Source organism: Scyliorhinus canicula, chromosome 6 (assembly GCF_902713615.1).
Source record: "Scyliorhinus canicula chromosome 6, sScyCan1.1, whole genome shotgun sequence".
Taxonomy (NCBI): domain Eukaryota; kingdom Metazoa; phylum Chordata; class Chondrichthyes; order Carcharhiniformes; family Scyliorhinidae; genus Scyliorhinus; species Scyliorhinus canicula.
In genome coordinates, this window is record NC_052151.1 from 65,314,208 (window position 1) to 65,335,031 (window position 20,824).

The 20,824-nt window shown below is 44.5% G+C and overlaps 1 protein-coding gene across 2 annotated transcripts in view; it reads right to left on the reverse strand.

The window, feature by feature from the left end:
• The window catches only part of hbs1l (HBS1-like translational GTPase), a 208,211-nt gene that overhangs the window by 132,688 nt on the left and 54,699 nt on the right, over positions 1-20,824 (reverse strand). The window contains exon 5 of one of the 2 annotated variants that reach the window (XM_038799399.1): positions 10,332-10,681. The exons of the other annotated variant lie outside the window; for it this stretch is intronic. Coding sequence (XP_038655327.1) covers positions 10,332-10,681 — 350 coding nt within the window. The remainder of the gene's footprint in view (positions 1-10,331; positions 10,682-20,824) is intronic. 2 annotated transcript variants of the gene reach the window in all.

Consider the following 20,824-nt stretch of genomic DNA (forward strand, 5'->3'; position numbering starts at 1 on the left):
AGAGATGAGAGAGCTGTATCAGAGAAGAGTGCTCCTCCAGAGGTTTCTCTGGGGTAGATCACTCCATGCTTGAATCATAAATTAATTATTCTAACCTGTTCATGGGTCTCCTGCAGTTAGTTGGAAGAAGTCCACCACAACAGAAGGTAATTTATCTTTGTAAGTAAAAATGAATGGTCAAAATATTTTGAATCTACCTTCCAGTCGGGGAACACTTCAGCAGTCAAGGGCATTCAGCCTCTGATCTCCGGGTAAGCGTTCCCCAAGGCGGCCTTCAGGACGCGCGACAACGCAAAATCGCTGAGCAGATACTTACAGCCAAGTTCCGCACACGTGAGTACGGCCTCAGCCGGGACTTGGATTCATGTCGCATTACATTCATCCCCCATCATCTGGCCTGGGCTTTCAAAATTCTACCAACTGTCCTGGCTTGAGACAATTCACATCTCTTTAACCTGGGGTTACCCCTATCTCTGGATCTGTAAAGACTTAATTACCTGCAAATGCTCGCATTCAAAGCATTGTCTTGCATCTTTGACTTTATCTATACAAAAGTTTCTGGAACATACATCTTCATTCACCTGAGGAAGGAGCAGTGCTCCGAAAGTTAGTGATTTGAAACAAACCTGTTGGACTGTAACCTGGTGTTGTAAGACTTCTTACTAAGTAGTGGTAATAAAAGCATGTGCAGGGATCTAAAATTTTCAGGGTGGTTGTAGGAAAGGCAAGATGATTTAGGCTGATAGAAGAGAGCCATTTAAGCCATTCCAGAGGGGTGTTAGGAAAATAAGTCAGAAAGATGACAAGAATTTTAGATATATGTTGACACTCAATTTCAATACATCAGATACTCAGCAAATATGTCTGGTGATTTACAACTCCTCGGGGTTTATTCTTCCACCTCTTGAAGCGATGTGATACATTGCAATTAGCAGATGATATGTTCTCTATTCAGCCAGTGAGTCTCACTATTATACCCAGAAAAAGGGGAGACAAATAAACACTCTGGTTTCCTCACAAAAGGGTGAATGCTGAAATTAGCCAGTAACAGTCAAGCCAAAGAAATATCAAGCAGTAAGAACGTAAAACCATTACAAAAGATCTGAAACCCACATAAACTAAATGCAATTAGATTACGGTTAAGGTATTATGCAATTATACACGTGTGTTAACTTTCCCTTTGTCACTTTGTCACAAATTGAAAAAGTGTTCCACTCTCTAGATGCACGCAAACAAATGCCCATTCCGATCACAAACCAAACTGCTTGTGCAGTATGTCAGTGAGTTGCATTATTTCATTCATAGCTTAAAACCATACACAAATTAAGCCCGGCCACTGTACAGTAGCAAAAGCCGAGTGTTACTGCTTAAATTTTATATGTCAAAGGACAAAAAAATCTGTGCTCTTAATTTTAATACTCGAGATGGAGGACAAACCCAGTTGAAACTCCCATTAGAGAATGTTACGGTGCTCTCTGGCCCCAATAAGATTTCAAAAAATTGCATTTCAAAAAAATCCCCCAGAGAAAGGTGATATGTAAATCATTCAAAAACCAATGCAAATACTGTTGAAAGAAAGCACGCTAAGACATAATATGAAACTAGCAAATGGCCTAATTTTAATACAATGTAACAATATTTTTAAAACATATAGAAAAGAAGAATGATTCAGACTGCCATAATGTAAAAACATTCTGCATCTCAAATGGGTTAGCCACAGATTTGTCCTCATGTTTCCAATGCAATGAGTTCCTCATCTCAGTTGGACTACCAGGAAAAGGGAAAATACACTATCTAAGAAGAATCATAATCACAGCATTCTCAATCATCTTCCAGTGATGGTGAATTTGAATGGCAGTGTTTGCAAACAGATAATCTACCTAATGTCTTATCTGATGAATAACACACATTGGAATTGCTTTGAGTATTTTCTGTCTGTATGTGCTTGTAATTCCAACACTATGGGTTAGAATTTTCAGGATGGCGAGCACTCCCTGCATGCAACCCAGCCTCACTGCCATTTCACGCTCAATTGAGCTCTGATTGGCAGTAGGTGGAACTTCTGTCCACCTTTGGAAGGAAGTCGTGCCTTGGAAATCTGTCAGCCGATCTGATTGGCCAACAGCTCTCCAGCACGTTCCGGCACAGAGCTGCAGTGGCCAGCATTGCAAGGTTCTGCCTGGAACTATATCCCGGCACCTTTCTTGAGGCAAGTCCCCGAGGTCCTAGGGCAGACGAGTGGGGGGGGGGGGATCGAATGGGGGCCAATCGCGGTTTCAGGAGGAAGGCCGGAGAAAGGTGGAGGCAGAACTCCCAGGTCTCGGAGGGAAGTGAACCCCAAATCTGAAGGGGTCATTATAAATTTCAGCCTTCGCTCAGTTGGCAGCACTCTCTCCTCCGAGTCACAAGGTTTGGGTTCACGTCCCGATCGAAAGTTTGGGCACAAAAATCAAGGTTGACATTCCATGCTGCACTGTCAAATGTGTCGTCTTTCAGATGAGACATTCCTTCCCCATCCCACGGCAATCCCCCCACCTGCCTGCTAACCTCAATACATTTCTTCCAAGCCAGCAACAGCCAGCACAAGTCAAACTAATTTTAAAGTGGTTGCTACCGAACATTCAGCTGTGCAAGATTATAATAATAATAATAATCTTTATTATTGTCACAAGTAGGCTTACATTAACACTGCAATGAAGTTACTGTGAAAATCCCCTAGTTGCCACACTCCGGCACCTGTTCGGGTGCACTGAGGGAGAATTCAGAATGTCCAATTCGCCTACCAAGCACGTCCTTTGGGACTTGTGGGAGGAAATTGGAGCACCCAGAGGAAACCCACACAGACACAGGGTGGACGTGCAGACTCCACGCAGACAGTGATCCAAGCCGGGAATCAAACCTAGGACCCTGGCGTTGTGAAGTAACAGTGCTAACCATTATGCTACCGTGCGCTTGATTACTGAGGTCACAAATCGGTTTTGGGGTTTGTCTACTCCGCAGATTTCCACTGGTATCCGCCATTACCTGCACCAAAAGCCAGCATACCCAATAAGGATACAGTTTTGGACCGGAATAAAAGTCTGAGACACTGCGAACACAAACACTAGGCAGATGCATTTTGCAGCATTTTTTCAGCAGTGTCGAGCTAGTTATGAATTGATTAGGTAAACACTACACTGATCCAAATAGCACTTGAAACTGTCAGTGGATTCTCACATTTTAAACATGTCACAAATTAATGGGCATCCCTCAAGAATTCACAAAAATGTATAAAGTCATCGATTTGGTAAAAAATATATATTTTAGTATTATTTCCCCAACTGCGAACACCCAAACTTTGCTCAGTCTCCAGGTTCATCGATAATATGTCTCTTAAATATTTAAGTTTGGCAGTTGTTTTAGATTTCCATTTTCTGTAAGAATTCAGCTCGGAGTTTGGTTGGGAATACCACCACTATTTTGAAGCCAAATTTTCAACTTGAAAGTAACAGTTTTGTGAAACATATGATTTGCATATAAACAGACTTTTATCCTGTGATTCCACTCCCGCAGTTTGTTGATTGAGTTTATTTGGTTAATGCAAAGAAGCACAATGTTTGCTTTTTCTCCATTCCAAGGGTGATCACAAGCTTTTGGTTAAATGCTAAATGAAATAAATGATAAAAGTTAAATAATGAAATAAAACCCAACATTCACAGCAGGATTGTCCTGGTAGACCAATTGTTTCAGTCTTTTCCTGCACCAATTAGTTTCTTTCTTTCTACCTTGACTCTTTTTTTTCTCTCCTTGTTCAGTGTCTTCCCATCTACATCCCGACTCTTCTGACACCCTACAGAATTTCAACAATTTCCAGTTTCCTATCCCGAATCATCTCCTCTTCACTACGGATGTCTAACCCCTCTACACCTCACCTCCATCCCCCACCTGAAAAGTCTGAGGGCTCTCCTTTTCTTCCCTGAACTGAGGCCCAATGAGTTTACACCTCTACCCTCCTCCATCTGGCTGAACTTGTTCCCAAACTTGAATACTTTCTCCTGGGAATCGTCTCACATTCTCCAAATAAAAAGTGTTGCCCTGGGTTCCTGCATGGATCCTAGTAGTTATGCCTACCTTTTTGAGGAGTATGTGAAACAATCTTTGTTTCAATCCTACTCAGGTCTCCTTCCCCCAGCCCTTTTTCAGATGTACTGATGACCGTATCAGTGCCGTTTCCTGCTACTGCCCATAACTGGAAAAATGTGATTACAATTTCTAGCCTTCTCTCATCTTCACACGCTCCATTCCGGCACTTCCCTTCCCCCTCTTTGCTTTTGCATCTCCATTTCTGGGAATAGGAAGTCTACTAAAATGAATCATAAGTCCACCAACTTGCACAGCTTGTGGGTTTCCTCCGGGCGCTCCGGTTTCCTCCCACAAGTCCCGAAAGACATGGTTGTGAGGTGAATTGGACACTCTGAATTCTCTCTCAGTGCACCCGAACAGGCGCCATAGTGTGGCAACTAGGGGATTTTCACAGTAACTTAATTGCAGTGTTAATGTAAGCCTGCTTGTGACACTAATAAAGATTATTATTAACTACATTTCCTCACACTCTGCCTCCTGTAAGCATTCCATTCTCACTGTTTCGCCATCGCATCTGTTCTGATGACTCAATTCTGATATGCCTTCAGTTTTCCTCAGAGGATTCCCTCCCACCCACCCCTTCATCGTGTTTACAGGGACTGCAACTATGTCTGCCCATATCTCGCATTTCTAATCTCACTCCTGGTCCTCACTTTCCACTCTGCCAGCTTCGACACTCAAAAGGATCATCCTCCACCCTTTCTGCTACCTCCAAATAAATCTTTCCCTCCCCTTCCTTGTCAGCATTCTGAAGGGACTTTTCCCCTTCCATGACACCCTAGTCCATACCACCCTCGGAGGTATAACACCTGACCATTTACCTCCTCTCGCCTCACTGCTCAAAGCCCCAAACGCTCCTTTCAGAGAAGCAGCGATTTACTTGTGCCTTTCAATTTAATACACTGTATTCACTGCACAAAATGTAGTCTCCTCTACACTGGTGAGATCAATCGCAGATTGGTTCACCACAAGACACCTTTGCTCAGTCCGTAAGCATGATCCCAATAGTCTGGTTGCATGCCATTTTAGCTCATCACCTTGCTCTTATGCCAATGTTCCTGTCCTCAGCTTGCTAGTGTCCCAGTGAAGCTCAACACAAGCTCAAGGAACAAAGCACCTTATCATCCAATTAGGCACTTTACAGCCTAAACAGGCTAAAAGAACAGGCCCTTCGGCCCTCGATGTTGTGCCAAACAATGATCACCCCACTTAAACCCACGTAACCCGTATACCCGTAACCCCGTAACCCAACAATCCCCCCATTAACCTTACACTACGGGCAATTTAGCATGGCCAATCCACCTAACCCGCACATCTTTGGACTGTGGGAGGAAACCGGAGCACCCGGAGGAAACCCACGCACACATGGGGAGGACGTGCAGACTCCACACAGACAGTGACCCAGCCGGGAATCGAACCTGGGACCCTGGAGCTGTGAAGCATTGATGCTAACCACCATGCTACCGTGAGGCCCCAGTTTAAATTGTGTGTTTCATGTTTTTACCTCAGGATAGAGCTTCCCTTTTCTTCCTCGTCCCCCTTTCTCATTTTGAGAGAATAAAACCAATCACATTTCTACCTTCTTTCAGTTCTGAAAAGTCATATTCAACTCAAAAGTTTAACTCTCTTCTGGAATTTGGATTTTTGTTTATTGTCACGTGTACTGAGCTACAGTGGAAAGTATTTTTCTGTGAGCAGCTCAACATATCATTAAGTATATGAAAAGAAAATACATAAGAGAGCAACACAAGGTACACAATGTAATGACATAACACCGGCATTGGGTGAAGCATACAGGGTCTCTCGCTATAGGTGCTACCTGACCAACGTATTTTGAGCACTACCTATTTTTATTTCAGATTTCTAGCATCTGCAGTATTTTTCTTTTATTGAAGTTAAAACTTCAATTATTTTCAGAAACATCTGAGAATTTTTTTTTAAAGTGCAACATTAGAAATCCATCAACATGGAACGGCTATTAAAACTTGGGACAGGCTAGGATTTTCATGCAAAGGATTTGCAATTCATCTTTCATTTTACAGGTATGTATTTCAGAGTGTATTTTTAAATTTATTCTTGGAATGTGGGCTTTGCTGGTACGGTCTGCATTTATTGCTCATTGCTAGCTGCCCTTGAGAAGTTGACGATGGGCTTTCTACTTGATTCTACTGATTCTGTGTGCATAGCCCATAAAGCACTACAGGGGTGTCTTGACGATCCGAGAATGCTGTATAAATGTTAATTCTTCCTTAGTTTGGCATTAAGTCACCCAACGCGTCCATTTTCAAAAATGAGTTACAAATGTTTCTGAACTAGGAAATTAAGTTCTAACAACTAGAAAGTAAGGGCCGGATTTTCCAGACAGTGGCATAGGAGTGGCACTTGTTATTCACCACACTGACAGTAGCCCAGACTTACTGTATTCCGGCATCTGATCCAGCACAGCGCCCTCTTTGGAGGATCTGTGACGTTTGTGAGCAGGACAAGAAACAACTAAAGATCTTTAACCTCGTGGGAGATTGAAGAATGCACAGACACACACAGTCTAAATCAGGAAGCATAAACCAGGAATTATAGTTAAGCCATGGGAAAAGTGGGAGATAAAAGACACAGAAAACATTAAAAAGTTTTCTTTTAAATTTCCAATGCTATATCAAGTTCCGCAGAAATGAGACTCTGTGCCTACAATATTAAATTTTCAGGGCCAGGGAGACTATTACGGTAGTGCAACCGCTAAACATCCAATTAACCTAAATGCACCAGCCCCAACATTTTTGCTTTAGTGTGTAGAGTTATTAAATACTGCAACTACCCTTGCATTGATTTCAATATCGAGCCGAACAGCAAGGTACTGTAGTGCAGCCTGTGGAGTAGCGGGGTAACTCAGACCACATCTTCTGGATTTCCATATTTACCAGTGAACACAGGTACTCTGAAAGCTGCCTTCCAATTTACCTAATACCATTCATTCACTTTAACGATGTTAGCCTTACCAAACTTCTCAATTCAAAATATGGGCCATACTTTTTTTTTAAAAACTTATTTATTCAGGTAGTCCAGAATCCACAAGACTGATTGGCAATTGCATTACAACGTCAAAATGTCAATATGCAAATAAAATTGTAAAATCTAAATTCACTGATTTAACATTTGTATAAAAATATATACTTGCAAGTAAATTAACTCATTTGAAATGTATACAAGTTTTAAAATAGCGTCATGAATACTTGGATCAAATCATTTTAATTTTCCAATTTTTGTCAAAATCTTTTACTTTTTTTAAATATATAACATTAAGTTTCAACCATAAAACATGCTCGGGTCAATATCAGTAACAAACACAATAAGTTGAAACCTTGCAACAGATTTTGTATTTCAAGGCTGAGTTTACTCTATTTCCAGGCCATGAAATTGCAATTTTATTGGGCATGTCATTTTCAACAGCCAATATGAATATAGAGTCATCCAATCTTAATTTATTTGCAATTGTATTTTTATTAAAACTTTTTAAATCGTCAGTTTGTAAGTTGCAGAATGAGATTCATTCATGGTGCTAAAGGTATGGGCAGTAATTGCAACATAAATGGAAGGTCTTGCAGATGAACAGCTCATCCTACTTCATTTCACCATTTCTGACAATTCACCACAGAGAAGAGAAATAAAGCATGACCACAATAGCTAACACAAGGATCAGTCATACACATTGGGGTTGAAACTAGCCTACTCCACCAGCACAAAACAAGCATGCTGTGAATCGGTTGATTTTTCACCAACCTTCCTTCCACTAAAGTTCACAGAACAGCAGTTCAGACTCTTTCAGAGACTGTTTCCTAGTCTCCCTGTTGCTTTTGCTTGATTTGAAATTAAAAACCTTGACAATGTTTTCTAAGTCAATGGAAAATAAAAGTAGACTCAGTAAAAAAGCGGCAGCTGATTTGCTGAGACCGACTTGCACTGCTGGCGTAATAAAATTTTACCTCAGTTATATTACATTATATTGATTTAATAGTTTACCCCCATTACATTCTATTGATTTAATAGCATCAGCTATGACACAGTGAAATGGAAAAATCTGCTAACTTCTCCACAACAAGTCTATACAGCACAAAAATGGAAAAATATTATTTTGTTGCAGAGTCTGTAATGCCTTTCTGGCTGGTGAATTGCAGAGCATAAGATGTATGACATTGTTATTTTAGAATTGAGGTTTTGTACAGTAATTGGTATGAATTTAAGTGATGATCTTAAAAGTAACTATTCTAGACTCGTGTACAACAATCTCCCAGTGAAATTACTGTTCTGCATGGTCATCAACTGCAATATAAAGAATGAGCTGTGATATGAAGATATGAAACTGTGGCAAGTACCAAAAAGGCAACCAGTTTTCACCCATCACTATCATCACCAAAAAACACAAGTAGCACCCCTTTATGTTTTGTTTTTTAAAAAGTTGTTGCATTATACGCTTCTGTAGTGTTCTTTACTTCACACTCGGAGCAACTAAAAGAACATCTTTTTCCAAAGACCATATCCAGTTCTGGCGACAATAACTAATGACATTTTTGCCAATTGCAAAGGTGCTTTTCACTATTAGAATTGTACAAAGATTACAAATACATTGAAGCTGTACTTTTGTAAAACTCATTTTGGAAAATTAGAAAACTTAAAAGTAAAAATCTACAAGTTTCATAAAGATTGGTCCAGAGAAATATAATCTTATCACAGCATCTGAAGAATGAAGATTTACATTTAGATCACTTTGCTAGAGGTGAAGTTCAGTATTATGTCACAATAGATGGTGACTGAATTAACTAATTTGTGTGTGGAAGGTTTGCCAATAACCTTCTTCTTAACATGGATCAACAGCCTGAAATAATGCCAGTACTTGTGAATTCACTAAATAATTTTCCTAAAAATTCAGGTCCTGATCCAGTCAAAAAGCATTCCTAACCACACAAAAAAAAATCTTCAGTGTAAACACAAAGTGAGGCAGCATTATATTAGTCCTAGTCTCTGATAAAAGCTTTCTTGTGGCTGGCCTTTATAATATCATCTGGAGACGGTGTACTGAAGTCAAACGGTTTTATTTCAAACAAAGGGCCCTGATCTTCTCCCTTTGTTTCTGAAACTTGCCTGTTGTATAAAAATGTTGTGTGAACATTAAGTAAAGTTTGTTTCTTTTTCTTTATAGGGTTCTGAAAACACATTGCAAGAGCAAACCAGGATGGTTCAGCACAACAATGTTTCGTCCAGGATGTGGTCCTTGTTCGCTTTGAAAGCTTGTGATTGCAAGTACTCGTGTTCCCATTAAAGGTATTGTAATTCACAGGTTTTTTATTTTGGCCAATAGATGTTTTAACAATGTTTGGAAGATCAGTCTCTGGTTCGGAGACCTTTTTTTTTGTCAGCACATTTGAATCAGTAGACTGCTGCCCTATTGTTTTTCCTGAATGTTGAATTTCAGATGTGACAAAATGAGCATCCTTTGAAACTTTTGAATTTTCTGGCATTTGTTGAATATCTTCTGTGATCAAATCAAACAGAGACATGTTTTCCAGCGCAGATGCGTTCATAGGTTTGGATGTTATCAAAGATGATAAGGACCCTGTAAACATATCTGCTGTGGATTTAGCCTGGCATTCACTGGCTAACTGCGCCAATGATAAAGACCCTAATGGTAATATCACACTTTGCGCTGAAGTTACTGACTGGCCCACGAGAGGAACTGAGAGAGAACTGGAACTACTTGGACTATTTTTTTGATGTTCCTCAATGAGATCAGCTAGAGACGGACTTCCAAATGGATGAAAGGAAGAATTATTATCCCCCACTATGTCTATCGGACTGCTTTGGGCAACTGTAACTACAGCATCATTGAGTCCATTACTTTTCTGCTGGTATTGGTTCAGTTGACCAACAAGATTCAAAGCTCCAAGAGACGATGCTAAATTTTCAGGGTTTTGTGATGACACAGTTAAAGATCTAGATTGACTATGATTGGTGTTTAATGTTGTAAAAGGCAGTTTTGCAAGGGATGTAGGGGAGGGTTGCAAGATTCCTTTAGTCTTATTTTGTGTCAAGAAAGACAGCGTTGATATGTCTGCTGCAGGCCCGACAGACTGTTCAACACCCGTTGTAGATAATTCAGGTAAATTGCGAAGAGGCAGTAAAGGTGGATTCAAATCTTGGTGGTCACTTTCTTCACTGGCTTTAATCAGATCTGCAAGATTTATACCTCCATGTGAACTTTCTGCAGCCTGGTCAGCCAACAGGCCGTTTAATGTCTTCATATTTGTCTGCACCACATTTGGGGTTTCTTTGATCATTTCCAACAACGAAATGCACTGTGCTGAGGTTTCCTCTCCCTCATTTGCACTTTCATTATTAATAGATTCACAGGCTGCCATGGGAGCAGACGCACAACTTAACTCAGGCTTGGTCGATAACAGAATACTCAAATCAAAAGTTGAAAAATTATCAGTATTGTCTAATAAAGTTACTGGTAAACATGAATCTGTGTGTTTAGAAGTTACTAATTTTGATGAATAAAATATGTCTCCTTACCTTACGATAGCCAGAAATGGTCAGAAGATGAACAAGAAACCAAATAGGATTTCAGAGACCCAATGGCAATTCCCAATTTTGTCAGATTGGAAGAAGACGGGGCCACAAAAGAAGTGAAAGGAAAAAGGCATTTGTTATTGAAAAAATATTTTCAAAAATACCAAATTTCTCAAAACTAAATAAATTTCATCTATAGAAGCAAACTCCTGTGGATGCTGGCAATTGTAAATAAAAAGAAAATACATTGGAAATATCTAGTAGGTGAGGCAGCATCTGTGGAGAGGTCAGGATTCAGGTCAAGGATATGAAAAATGATCATCAACCTCTCTCCACAGATGCTGCCTGACCTCCTTAGTATTTCTAGCACATTCTGTTTTCACTTTAAATTCTGAATATTCTAGTTTGTACATGGAACAAAGAAATTGGGACCACTTTGTTGGACGTAAAATGAAAGTACTGACTTCTTTCCAAGTTAGAAATCATTTAATCACATTTTGACATGCAAATTTAAGGGTGGCACGGTAGCTAGCACTGCTGTCTCAGTACTGAGGACCCAGATTCGATCCCAGCCCAGGGTCACTGACGGTGTGAAGTTTGCGCATTCTCCCGGTATCTGCATGGGTCACACCCCCACAACTCAAAGATGTGTAGGGTAGGTGGATTGGCGAAGCTAAATTGCCCCTTAATTGGGGGAAAAAATATATTTATAAAAAGACATGGAAATTTACATTTATTTTGTGGTCAGCAGGATGTCTGACCACTTACAGAAGCCTAAAACCATCCCAAGTCTCAAATCAAAATATTAAGAAATCCAGATAGATAGAATTTCTGTTGTCTAATACTCTGCAAATACTTTCTGACAATAACATACCTAAATGAGCCAGAGAAAACCTGGGCAAGCTAATGCAGGCTACCTGAAATGCATCCAAGTGGTCACAACACAAGAGGACAACTGACGTTCAGCCAGCTAAAAGCACACAGCTTATCGTCATAAAAGACTAGTAAACATTCTTCTGCTTGCCCACTTCGGACCACTGTACAAATCCTTCTGCTTGCCCACTTCGGACCACTGTACAAGTTGGCCCTCAAGGTTATCTGACCATGGTTGTAAGAATCCTAGACCATGTGATGACTTTCCAGGTTGTGTTACTGAAGACTATGAGTTGGCTATTAAAGTCCTCGGATTAACTATTAAACTGCTCGAGACTATTCCAGTGGAAGTCGTTTCTCTCAACCAGCCTATCATTTTCTTTAAAAATCCTAAATTCCTCCATCAAATCATCCCTTCTGCATTCAGGAAACAGAGATCTAATTTATGTAATCTCTCTTTATAATAATAATATTAATAATGATCTTTATTAGTGTCACAAGTTGGCTTACATTACTACTGCAATGAAGTTACTGTGAAAACCCCCTAGTTGCCACACTTAACCCTTCCAGCTCTAACAATATTCTGGCTCTATCTCACCATCATGCTAAATTTTATTCGACTGCTTATCTGATATCAAGTACTGTATCAGCAGAAATTTGATCCAATTTATTATAGATCCCCAGATAGTCAGCGGGAAATTGTTGCGCAAATATGTGCGCAATTTACAGAGGGGCGTAAAAGTAATAATAGGGTCATCATTTTAGGTGATTTCAACTTTCCCAACATTAATTGGGATAGTCACTGTGTTAAGGGCTTAGAAGGAGTGGAGTTCTTAAAATGTATACAGAAGAACGTTTTAGCTCAACATGCAGAGGGTCCAACGAGGGACAGTGCTGGACCTAATTCTGGGGAATGAAGCCAGACAGGTGATTGATATATTGGTGGGGGAGCTTTTTGGTGATAGCAACCACAACATGATGCAATTTAAGTTTGTTATGGACAAAGAAATGGACAAGTTGCAAAAAAAGGTTGTGGATTGGGAAAAGCGGATTTTACTAAAATGAAGCAGGATCTGGCCAAGGTAGACTGGAAAGTTATTTTGCGGAAATCTACAGAAGAACAGTGGGGTGGCATTCAAAAATGAAACGGGGTGGGTACTGGCCCAATATGTTCCCTCTAGGGTAATAGCTAGGAGTAACAAGCCCAGAGAACCATGGGTGACTATTGACATTCAGGATATGATGAGAAGGAAGGATTCCTGACTCAATATGTATACGGCTGGTTTAGCTCAGTGGGCTAGACAGCTGGTTTGTAATGCAGAACAAGACCAGCAGCACAGGTTCAATTCCCATACTAGCTTACCCGAACAGTTGCCGGAATGTGACGACTGGGAGCTCTTCACAGTAACTTCATACTTGTGACAATAAAAGATTATTATTAGACAGGCCGACTAAGGGGGAGGCTATATTGAATTTGGTGCTTGGCAACGAACCAGGCCAGGTGTCAGATGTCTCAGTAGAAAAGCATTTTGGTGACAGTGACCACAACTCCTTGACCTTTACCATAGTCATGGAGAGGGATAGGAACAGACAGTATGGGAAGGTATTTAATTGGGGGAGGGGAAATTATACTGCTATTAAACAGGAATGGAGGAGTATAAAGTGGGAACAGTTGTTCTTGGGGAAGTGCACAACAGTAATACGGGAGTTGTTTAAAGAGCACTTGCTGCGAGTGCTGGATAGTTTTGTCCCACTGAGATGAGGAAGGAATGGTAAGGTGAAGGAGCCTTGGGTGACAAGAGAAGGAAGCTTACGTAAGGTTGGGGATGCAAGGATCTGGCATGGCTCTTTAGGGTTACAAGGTAGCCAGGAAGAAACTCAAAAATAGACTTAGGAGAGCTAGAAGGGGGCATGAAAAATCCCTGGTGGGAAGGATTAGGGAAACCACACAGTGTTCTTACACTGTGAGAAATAAGAGGATGATCAGAGTGAGAATAGGGCATATCAGGGATAGTGGAGGGAACTTGTGCCTAGAGTCTGAGGAGATGGGGAGGCCCTATATGAATATTTTGCTTCAGTATTCACTAGAGAGAGGGACCTTGTTGCTCAGGAGAACAGCGTGAACCCGTTTAATAGACTCAAACAGGTTGCTATTAAGGAGGATGTGCCCTGGGCCCCTGGGCCTGACGGGATATACCCAAGGTTACTACAGGAAGCGAGGGAGGAGATTGCTGCACCGTTGGCGATGATCTTTGCGTCCTCACTCTCCATTGGAGTAGTACCAGATGATTGGAGGGAGGCAAATGTTGTTCCCCTTTTTAAAAAGTGAATAGGGAAATCCGTGGGAATCACAGACCAGTCAGTCTCACGTCTGTGGTGAGCAAAATATTGGAAAGGATTCTGAGGGAATCCGTCTCCCCTTCGGTTTGCTTTGGCAATAGAACCACTCGCTATACCGCTGAGATACTCTATTAGATGGAACGGGTAAATCGGGTAAGGGTGGAGCATCGGTATCCTTTACGCGGATGACGTACTTCTCTAAATTACGGACCCAGTATTCTTTATGTACGAGATCATGAAGCTGCTGAGGATTTTTGGCTCCTTCTCTGGTTACAAGTTGAACTTCGACAAGAGTGAATGTTTCCTGGTAAACCCCTGGGGAGGAGTGCCCAACTGGCGATGCTATCTTTTTGCCTTGCCAAGACTACCTTTTGCTTTCTGGGAGTCAGTGTAGACTCGGTGAGCCAAATGGCCTGTAGCAATTCACACTGTAGGAATTCTGTGACCAACAATTGGGACTCGCTTCATGAATTAAATTACACTAATCTAGTTGATATTGTCAGGTCAGACTTGCAGAGGTGGGGTAACTTTCACCTATCCTTGGCAGGCAGGGCTCAGGCTATTAAAATGAACGTGCTTCCAAGATTTTTATTTCTTTTTCAATGTTTCTCTATTTTTGACCCCAAGTCCTTTTTTTGTCAAAGTCAACAAAGTAATGTCCTCTTTTATTTTGGGGGGGGGGGGGGGGGGGGGGGGGTAAGACTCCAAGGATTCGTGGGGCTTTGCTAGACAATAGCCACTGTCACACTCTGTGCGGAGTCTCCATGTTCTCCCTGTGTTGGGTTTCCTCCAGGTGCTCCGGTTTCCTCCCGCAGTACAAAGACGTGCAGGTTAGGTCAATTGCCATGTTAAATTGTCCCTTAAGTGTTCAAAAAAGTTTAGGTGGAGTTATGGGGATAGGGTGGAGGTGTACAGATAGGGTGCGGGCGTGGTAAGGTGCTCTTTCTAAGGGCCGTGCAGACTCGATGGGCCAAATGGCCTTCATCTGCACTGTATAATCTATGATAATAGGGCCTTGGCCCTACCGAACATTCTTCTTACTATTGGGCAATCAATATTCAGAAGATATTGTTGTGGTTCAACGATCCTGGCTCCAAATAGGGATAAACGGAAACAAGCTTCTGCACTGTTTCTAGCTTTGGTGCCATAATTACGACATTGTTGGCCTTCTCTTCGGTGAGATTTTTCCTGAATCCACCCCGAAAACTTGGAAGCAGTTCAGGCAGCATTTCAGGGTCTGTTCCCTGTCTTCACTAGCCCCCATCTGCAACAACCACCTTTTTCTGCCAGCGGGTTTTGATTCAACGTTGAAGTCATGGGAGGGGAAGAGTTTGGAGAGGTTTGAAGACCCGTTTGTGGAGAGGAGATTTGCCAGTTTTAAGAAACTGGCGGAGAAATTCCAACTGCCTGGTTCCAGTCTTTTCAGGTACGCAATATTTTGCCCAAGTCTTTCCCCTCCTTTCCCTTGGCACCACCCTCTTCCCTGTTAAAAGAGGATTTTGTCTTTGGTCTGGTCTGATGGGGGACTATTTTGGGTATATATGGTCATATCCTCTCAGTGGAATCAGCTCCGTTGAGTGAGGTGAGGACAAAATGGGAGGGTGAATTGGGTCTGATTCTGGATAGTCGAGGTGTGGACTGAGGCCCTTTGCAGGGTCAATCATACGTCTTCATATGCTCAGCTAAGTTTGACTCAGTTTAAGGTGGTGCATAGGGCGCATCTGACTAAAGCGAGGATGAGCGGATTGTTCTCTGGGATGGAGGACAAGTGTGAGCGCTGCTACATTTGGAGACGGCGAAGTACACCATTAGAGGATCGGTAGAAAGGTTCTTCCTTAGATGGCAGCCATTCATTTACTTTTCTAAGGAGCTAATCACCGTCAGCTGTTAGGGGGTTTAGTTTAGTTTTTGGGGTTTATCTTAATATATATTTTTGTTTATTTGTCTTTCTTCTATTGTGTAATTTTGGGTAATTGTTTTGGAGGGTTTGTTTAGCATGGAAGAATATATATTTTTAAATATTCAAAGACTCTGCTTCCACTGCCTTTTGAGGAAGGGAGTCCCAAAGACACTCAACCTCAGAGTAATTTGTGTTAAGCGGAGCTTCATGATAGCTGAATAGGCCCCATTTTCACATGAGAGCACCTAATCTGTCTACAAATGCAGTCTATGTAAACAAACAATGTAAAATGAAAAGACAGTAAAAGCAGTACATGTGAAAATATCTTTATTCAATTTGTTCACACCTTACAAACCTGATCTTGTAAAAGACCGAACTTTGCACGGAAATATATTGGGGGTTAGCTTTTCTGTCTAGCATGCTGTCTTTGGACGTGCATGATACCGTTCACCATATCGTCAATGCAGTCAAACATGTTTTTGGTGATTTTGTGCAGGAGTGCGAATTTCCAGAGCATCCTTACACCACTGCTGCATCAGCTAGGAAATAGGTCAGCACACGGGTGGGCATTCATTGGACTCCTCAGTTGAATAATGTACTGCAACTATGATTGCATCATCTCTCAGTTCTGGGGAGCAATATACACATCGTCCACTTCCACACAAGTCTGCACTGTTGTCTCTGCTGGGATCCCCATGCCGGCCTCATACAGGCGAATGAAAAGTGCCTAGTCATTGGATTGGTTGGCCTTACCCTGCTCCTCCTCATCCTACGAGTCATAATCTGTTTGAATCTAGTGTAGTGGAAGCAGTTGGCAATTGTCCTTTCCCTGCCTTTATCATGAACATGGCATCCAGAACAGTTGGATTGTATTCCTGCTCATCGACGGCCTCAATAACTTGTGAGATGACTTCCGGTGGCTGTGATGGATCAGTAAGCCACACATTTGGAAGCTCCCGTTTTAAAGAGATTTTTCGGCTCTTTTGAGAGCCCAAAACGGAAATTTTTCGACGTCTCCCGGTGGGGGAAGGTGTGCTGAACGACTTTCCCTGCAGTCCATGACTCGAACTCGGAGTGGAAAGGGGGAAAAAAACAGCAGCAGCTCCTCAGAAAAAACGGGGGAAGGGATCCAAGATGGCCACCGACAAAGCTCCAGAGGAATGGAGACTCTGGGCCCAGAAACAACAAACTGATCTCCTGCGCTGCTTTAAAGAATTCAAGGATGAAGTACTGAGCTCTCTGCAGGAAACGAACAGAAGGCTGTCAGAGATTCAGTCCACCCAGGGTGCTGCCATCAAGAAGTTGCAGACGCAGGCCATTGAACGAGAGGAGGAGGCCGTGGTCCTCGTGAGTAAGGTGGAGGGGCACGAAGCACTCCACAAGAAGTGGCAGGAACGCTTTGAGGAGCTGGATCACCGCATGAGGCGGAAAAACCTGCGGATCTTGGGCCTTGCAGAGGGGCTGGAGGGATCGGACCTGACAGCCTATGTGGCTGTAATGCTGAATTCGCTAGTGGGGGCCGGATCTCTCCATCTGCCCTTGGAGCTGGAGGGAGCGCACAGGGTGCTGGCCAGGAGGCCCAAGGAAGATGAACCCCCGCGTGCGGTGCTGGTGAGGTTCCACCGGTTCAGTGATCGGGAGTGCGTGCTGCGCTGGACCAAGAAGGTGAAAAGCAGCAATTGGGAGAATGGGGTAGTGCGGATCGACCAGGACTGGAGTGCGGAGGTGGCTAAGCGGCGGTCCGGATTTAATCGGACGAAAGAGGTGCTTCATAGAAAAAAGATAAAGTTCGGAATGTTGCCGCCCGCGCGCCTGTGGGTAACTTATTTGGATCGGCACCATTATTTCGATTCCCCGGAGGAGGCGTGGGCCTTCGTGCGGACGGAGAAACTGGACTTGAACTAGGGGTTGGGGGTTGCGAGGTCGGCTGTAAGATATTAGTGCTGGATTCTGCTGTTGCTGTGTTCTCTTTTTCTTCTGTTGTTTTCTTCTTGTTTTAGTACTTTTGCAATTTTGATATGGTTATTTACGGAAGGGTTGTTCTGCTATGTTTTTGTTTTTGTGCTGTGGGACATTGTTTGGGCTGTGTATCTTGAGGGGAGGGTCGGGGGGGGTATGTTGTATTCTATGCCGGAGTGGGGGCATTGAGTGGGGCTGATATTTGGGAGCTGCGTCAGAAGGGTGTGGTGGGGCAGTGCGAAAGCGTGGGCTTTCCTCTGGTTTCCTGTGCTGCGGGGCTGGGGAGTGGAGACGGTGACGGGGGAGGCGGGGCCTTAACTGGTTCTTCTCCGTGCTGGAGCGGTGCCAGGAGGAGGGATAGATTGGGGGATGACCCCACTTCGGGAGGGGTCGGGCTATTGGCGGGAGTTTCCGGGGTCAGCAGAAGTTAGCTGACCCACGGAAGTACAATGGAGGACGGTTCGCGGCTGGGAGGGTTCCTAGCCTGGGGGGGAAGGGAGGGGGGGAAAGGGGAATACCGGGTTGCTGCTGGTAGGGTCAAGAAGGAGCTGGTGGGGGCTGGGGGGACAGAGGTGAGGGGTTGTCGCTATGGGGACGGGGTCGAGCAGGGGGTGCTGGCCTGGGGCGGGCAGTCGACGGGCTATGGCTAGTCGACGGGGGAGGGGGGGCGGGACGCCCTCTGATCCGGTTGGTCACCTGGAATGTGAGAGGGTTGAATGGGCCGGTGAAGCGGTCGAGGGTACTGGCTCACCTGAAGGGGCTAAAGGCGGATGTGGCAATGCTTCAGGAGACCCACCTGAGGGTGGCGGACCAGGTCCGCCTGAGGAAGGGATGGGTGGGCAGGTTTTCCACTCGGGGTTGGATGTGAGGAACCGGGGAGTGGCGATTCTGGTGGGGAAAAATGTGTCGTTTGAGGCATCGGAGGTGGTGGCAGATAAGGGGGGTAGGTATGTGATGGTTAGGGGCAGGCTACAAGGAGAGAAGGTGGTACTGGCTAGTGTGTATGCCCCAAATTGGGACGATGCGGGCTTTACGAGGCGTATGTTGGGACGGATCCCAGATCTGGAGGCGGGAGGTCTGATCATAGGGGGGGACTTTAATACGGTGTTGGATCCTTCACTGGATCGGTCCAGCTCTAGGACGGGTAGGAGGCCGGCGGCGGCCAAGGTACTGAGAGGGTTTATGGATCAGATGGGTGGAGTGGATCCATGGAGGTTTGTGAGGCCGAGGGCACGCGAGTACTCTTTCTTCTCCCACGTACATAGGGTCTACTCTCGGATAGATTTCTTCATGGTGAGTAGGGGACTAATTCCGAGAGTGGAGGAGGCCGAGTATTCGGCCATTGCAATCTCCGACCACGCTCCGCATTGGATAGAGTTGGAGATGGGAGAGGTGCGAGACCAACGTCCGTTGTGGCGGTTGGATGTGGGGTTGTTGGCGGAGGAGGAGGGTCCGGGCAAGTATTGAGGGGTACCTTGAGGTGAATGATACGGGGGAGGTTCAGGTGGGGATGGTCTGGGAAGCCCTGAAGGCAGTAATTCGTGGGGAGCTGATATCCATCGGGGCACACAGGGAGAGGAGCGAGAGGAGTGAGAGGGATAGACTGGTGGGAAAGATGCTGGAGGTGGACAGGAGGTATGCAGAGGCACCAGAGGAGGGACTGTTGGGGGAGAGGCGCAGCCTGCAGGCTAAATTTGATTTGCTGACCACTAGAAAGGCGGAGGCACAGTGGAGGAAGGCACAAGGGGCAGTGTACGAACATGGTGAAAAGGCGAGTAGGATGCTGGCTCATCAGCTGCGTAAGCGGGATGCGGCTAAGGAGATTGCTGGAGTGAGAGATAAGAGTGGGAATGTGGCGCGGAAGGGGGTAGAGGTGAATGAGGTCTTCAAGGATTTTTACGGGGAACTGTACCGGTCGGAGCCAACGGGGGAGAGGAGGGGAATGGAGAGGTTCCTGGACGGGCTTTCTTTCCCGAAGGTGCAGGAGGAGAAGGTGGAGGGGTTGGGTGCGCCGATTGAGCTGGAGGAGCTAGTTAAGGGGATCAGGCAGATGCAGTCAGGGAAGGCACCGGGGCCGGATGGGTTCCCGGTGGAATTTTATAAAAAGTTTGTGGATCTAGTGGGCCCCTTGCTGGTGCGAACAGTCAATGAAGCGTGGGAGGGGGGGACTTTGCCCCCGACGATGTCACGGGCGCTGATCTCGTTAATTTTAAAGAAGGACAAGGACCCCCAGCAGTGTGGTTCATACAGGCCCATATCTCTCCTCAACGTGGACGCTAAGGTGCTGGCAAAAATCCTGGCCACCAGGATAGAGGACTGTGTGCCAGGGGTTGTGCACGAGGACCAGACAGGTTTTGTGAAGGGAAGGCAGCTGAACACGAATGTGCGGAGATTGCTGAATGTCATTATGATGCCGGCGATTGAGGGGGAGGCTGAGATAGTGGTGGCACTGGATGCAGAGAAGGCCTTCGATAGAGTGGAGTGGGGGTACCTATGGGAGGTGTTGGGAAGGTTTGGATTTGGTGAAGGGTTTATTAGATGGGTGAGGCTGCTATATGAGGCCCCGATGGCGTGCGTGGCCACGAACAGGAGGAGGTCGGAGTACTTCCGGCTTTACCGAGGGACCAGGCAGGGTTGCCCCCTGTCCCCCTTGTTGTTTGCACTGGCAATCGAGCCGCTGGCGATGGCATTGAGAGATTCAGAGAGGTGGAGAGGCTTGGTGCGAGGTGGAGAGGAACATAGGGTGTCGTTGTATGCCGACGACCTGTTACTGTATGTGGCGGACCCGGTGGGAGGGATGCCGGGAGTGATGGAGTTACTAGCCGAGTTTGGGACCTTCTCAGGTTATAAATTAAACTTAGGCAAGAGCGAGGTGTTTGTGGTGCACCCTGGAGACCAGGAGGAAGGAATTGGTAGGCTCCCGCTTAGGCGGGCAGGGGAGAGCTTTAGGTACCTGGGGGTGCAAGTGGCCAGGGACTGGGGGACTCTCCACAAGCATAACTTTACCAGGCTGGTAGATCAGATGGAGGAGGAGTTCAGGAGGTGGGACATGCTGCCATTGTCGTTGGC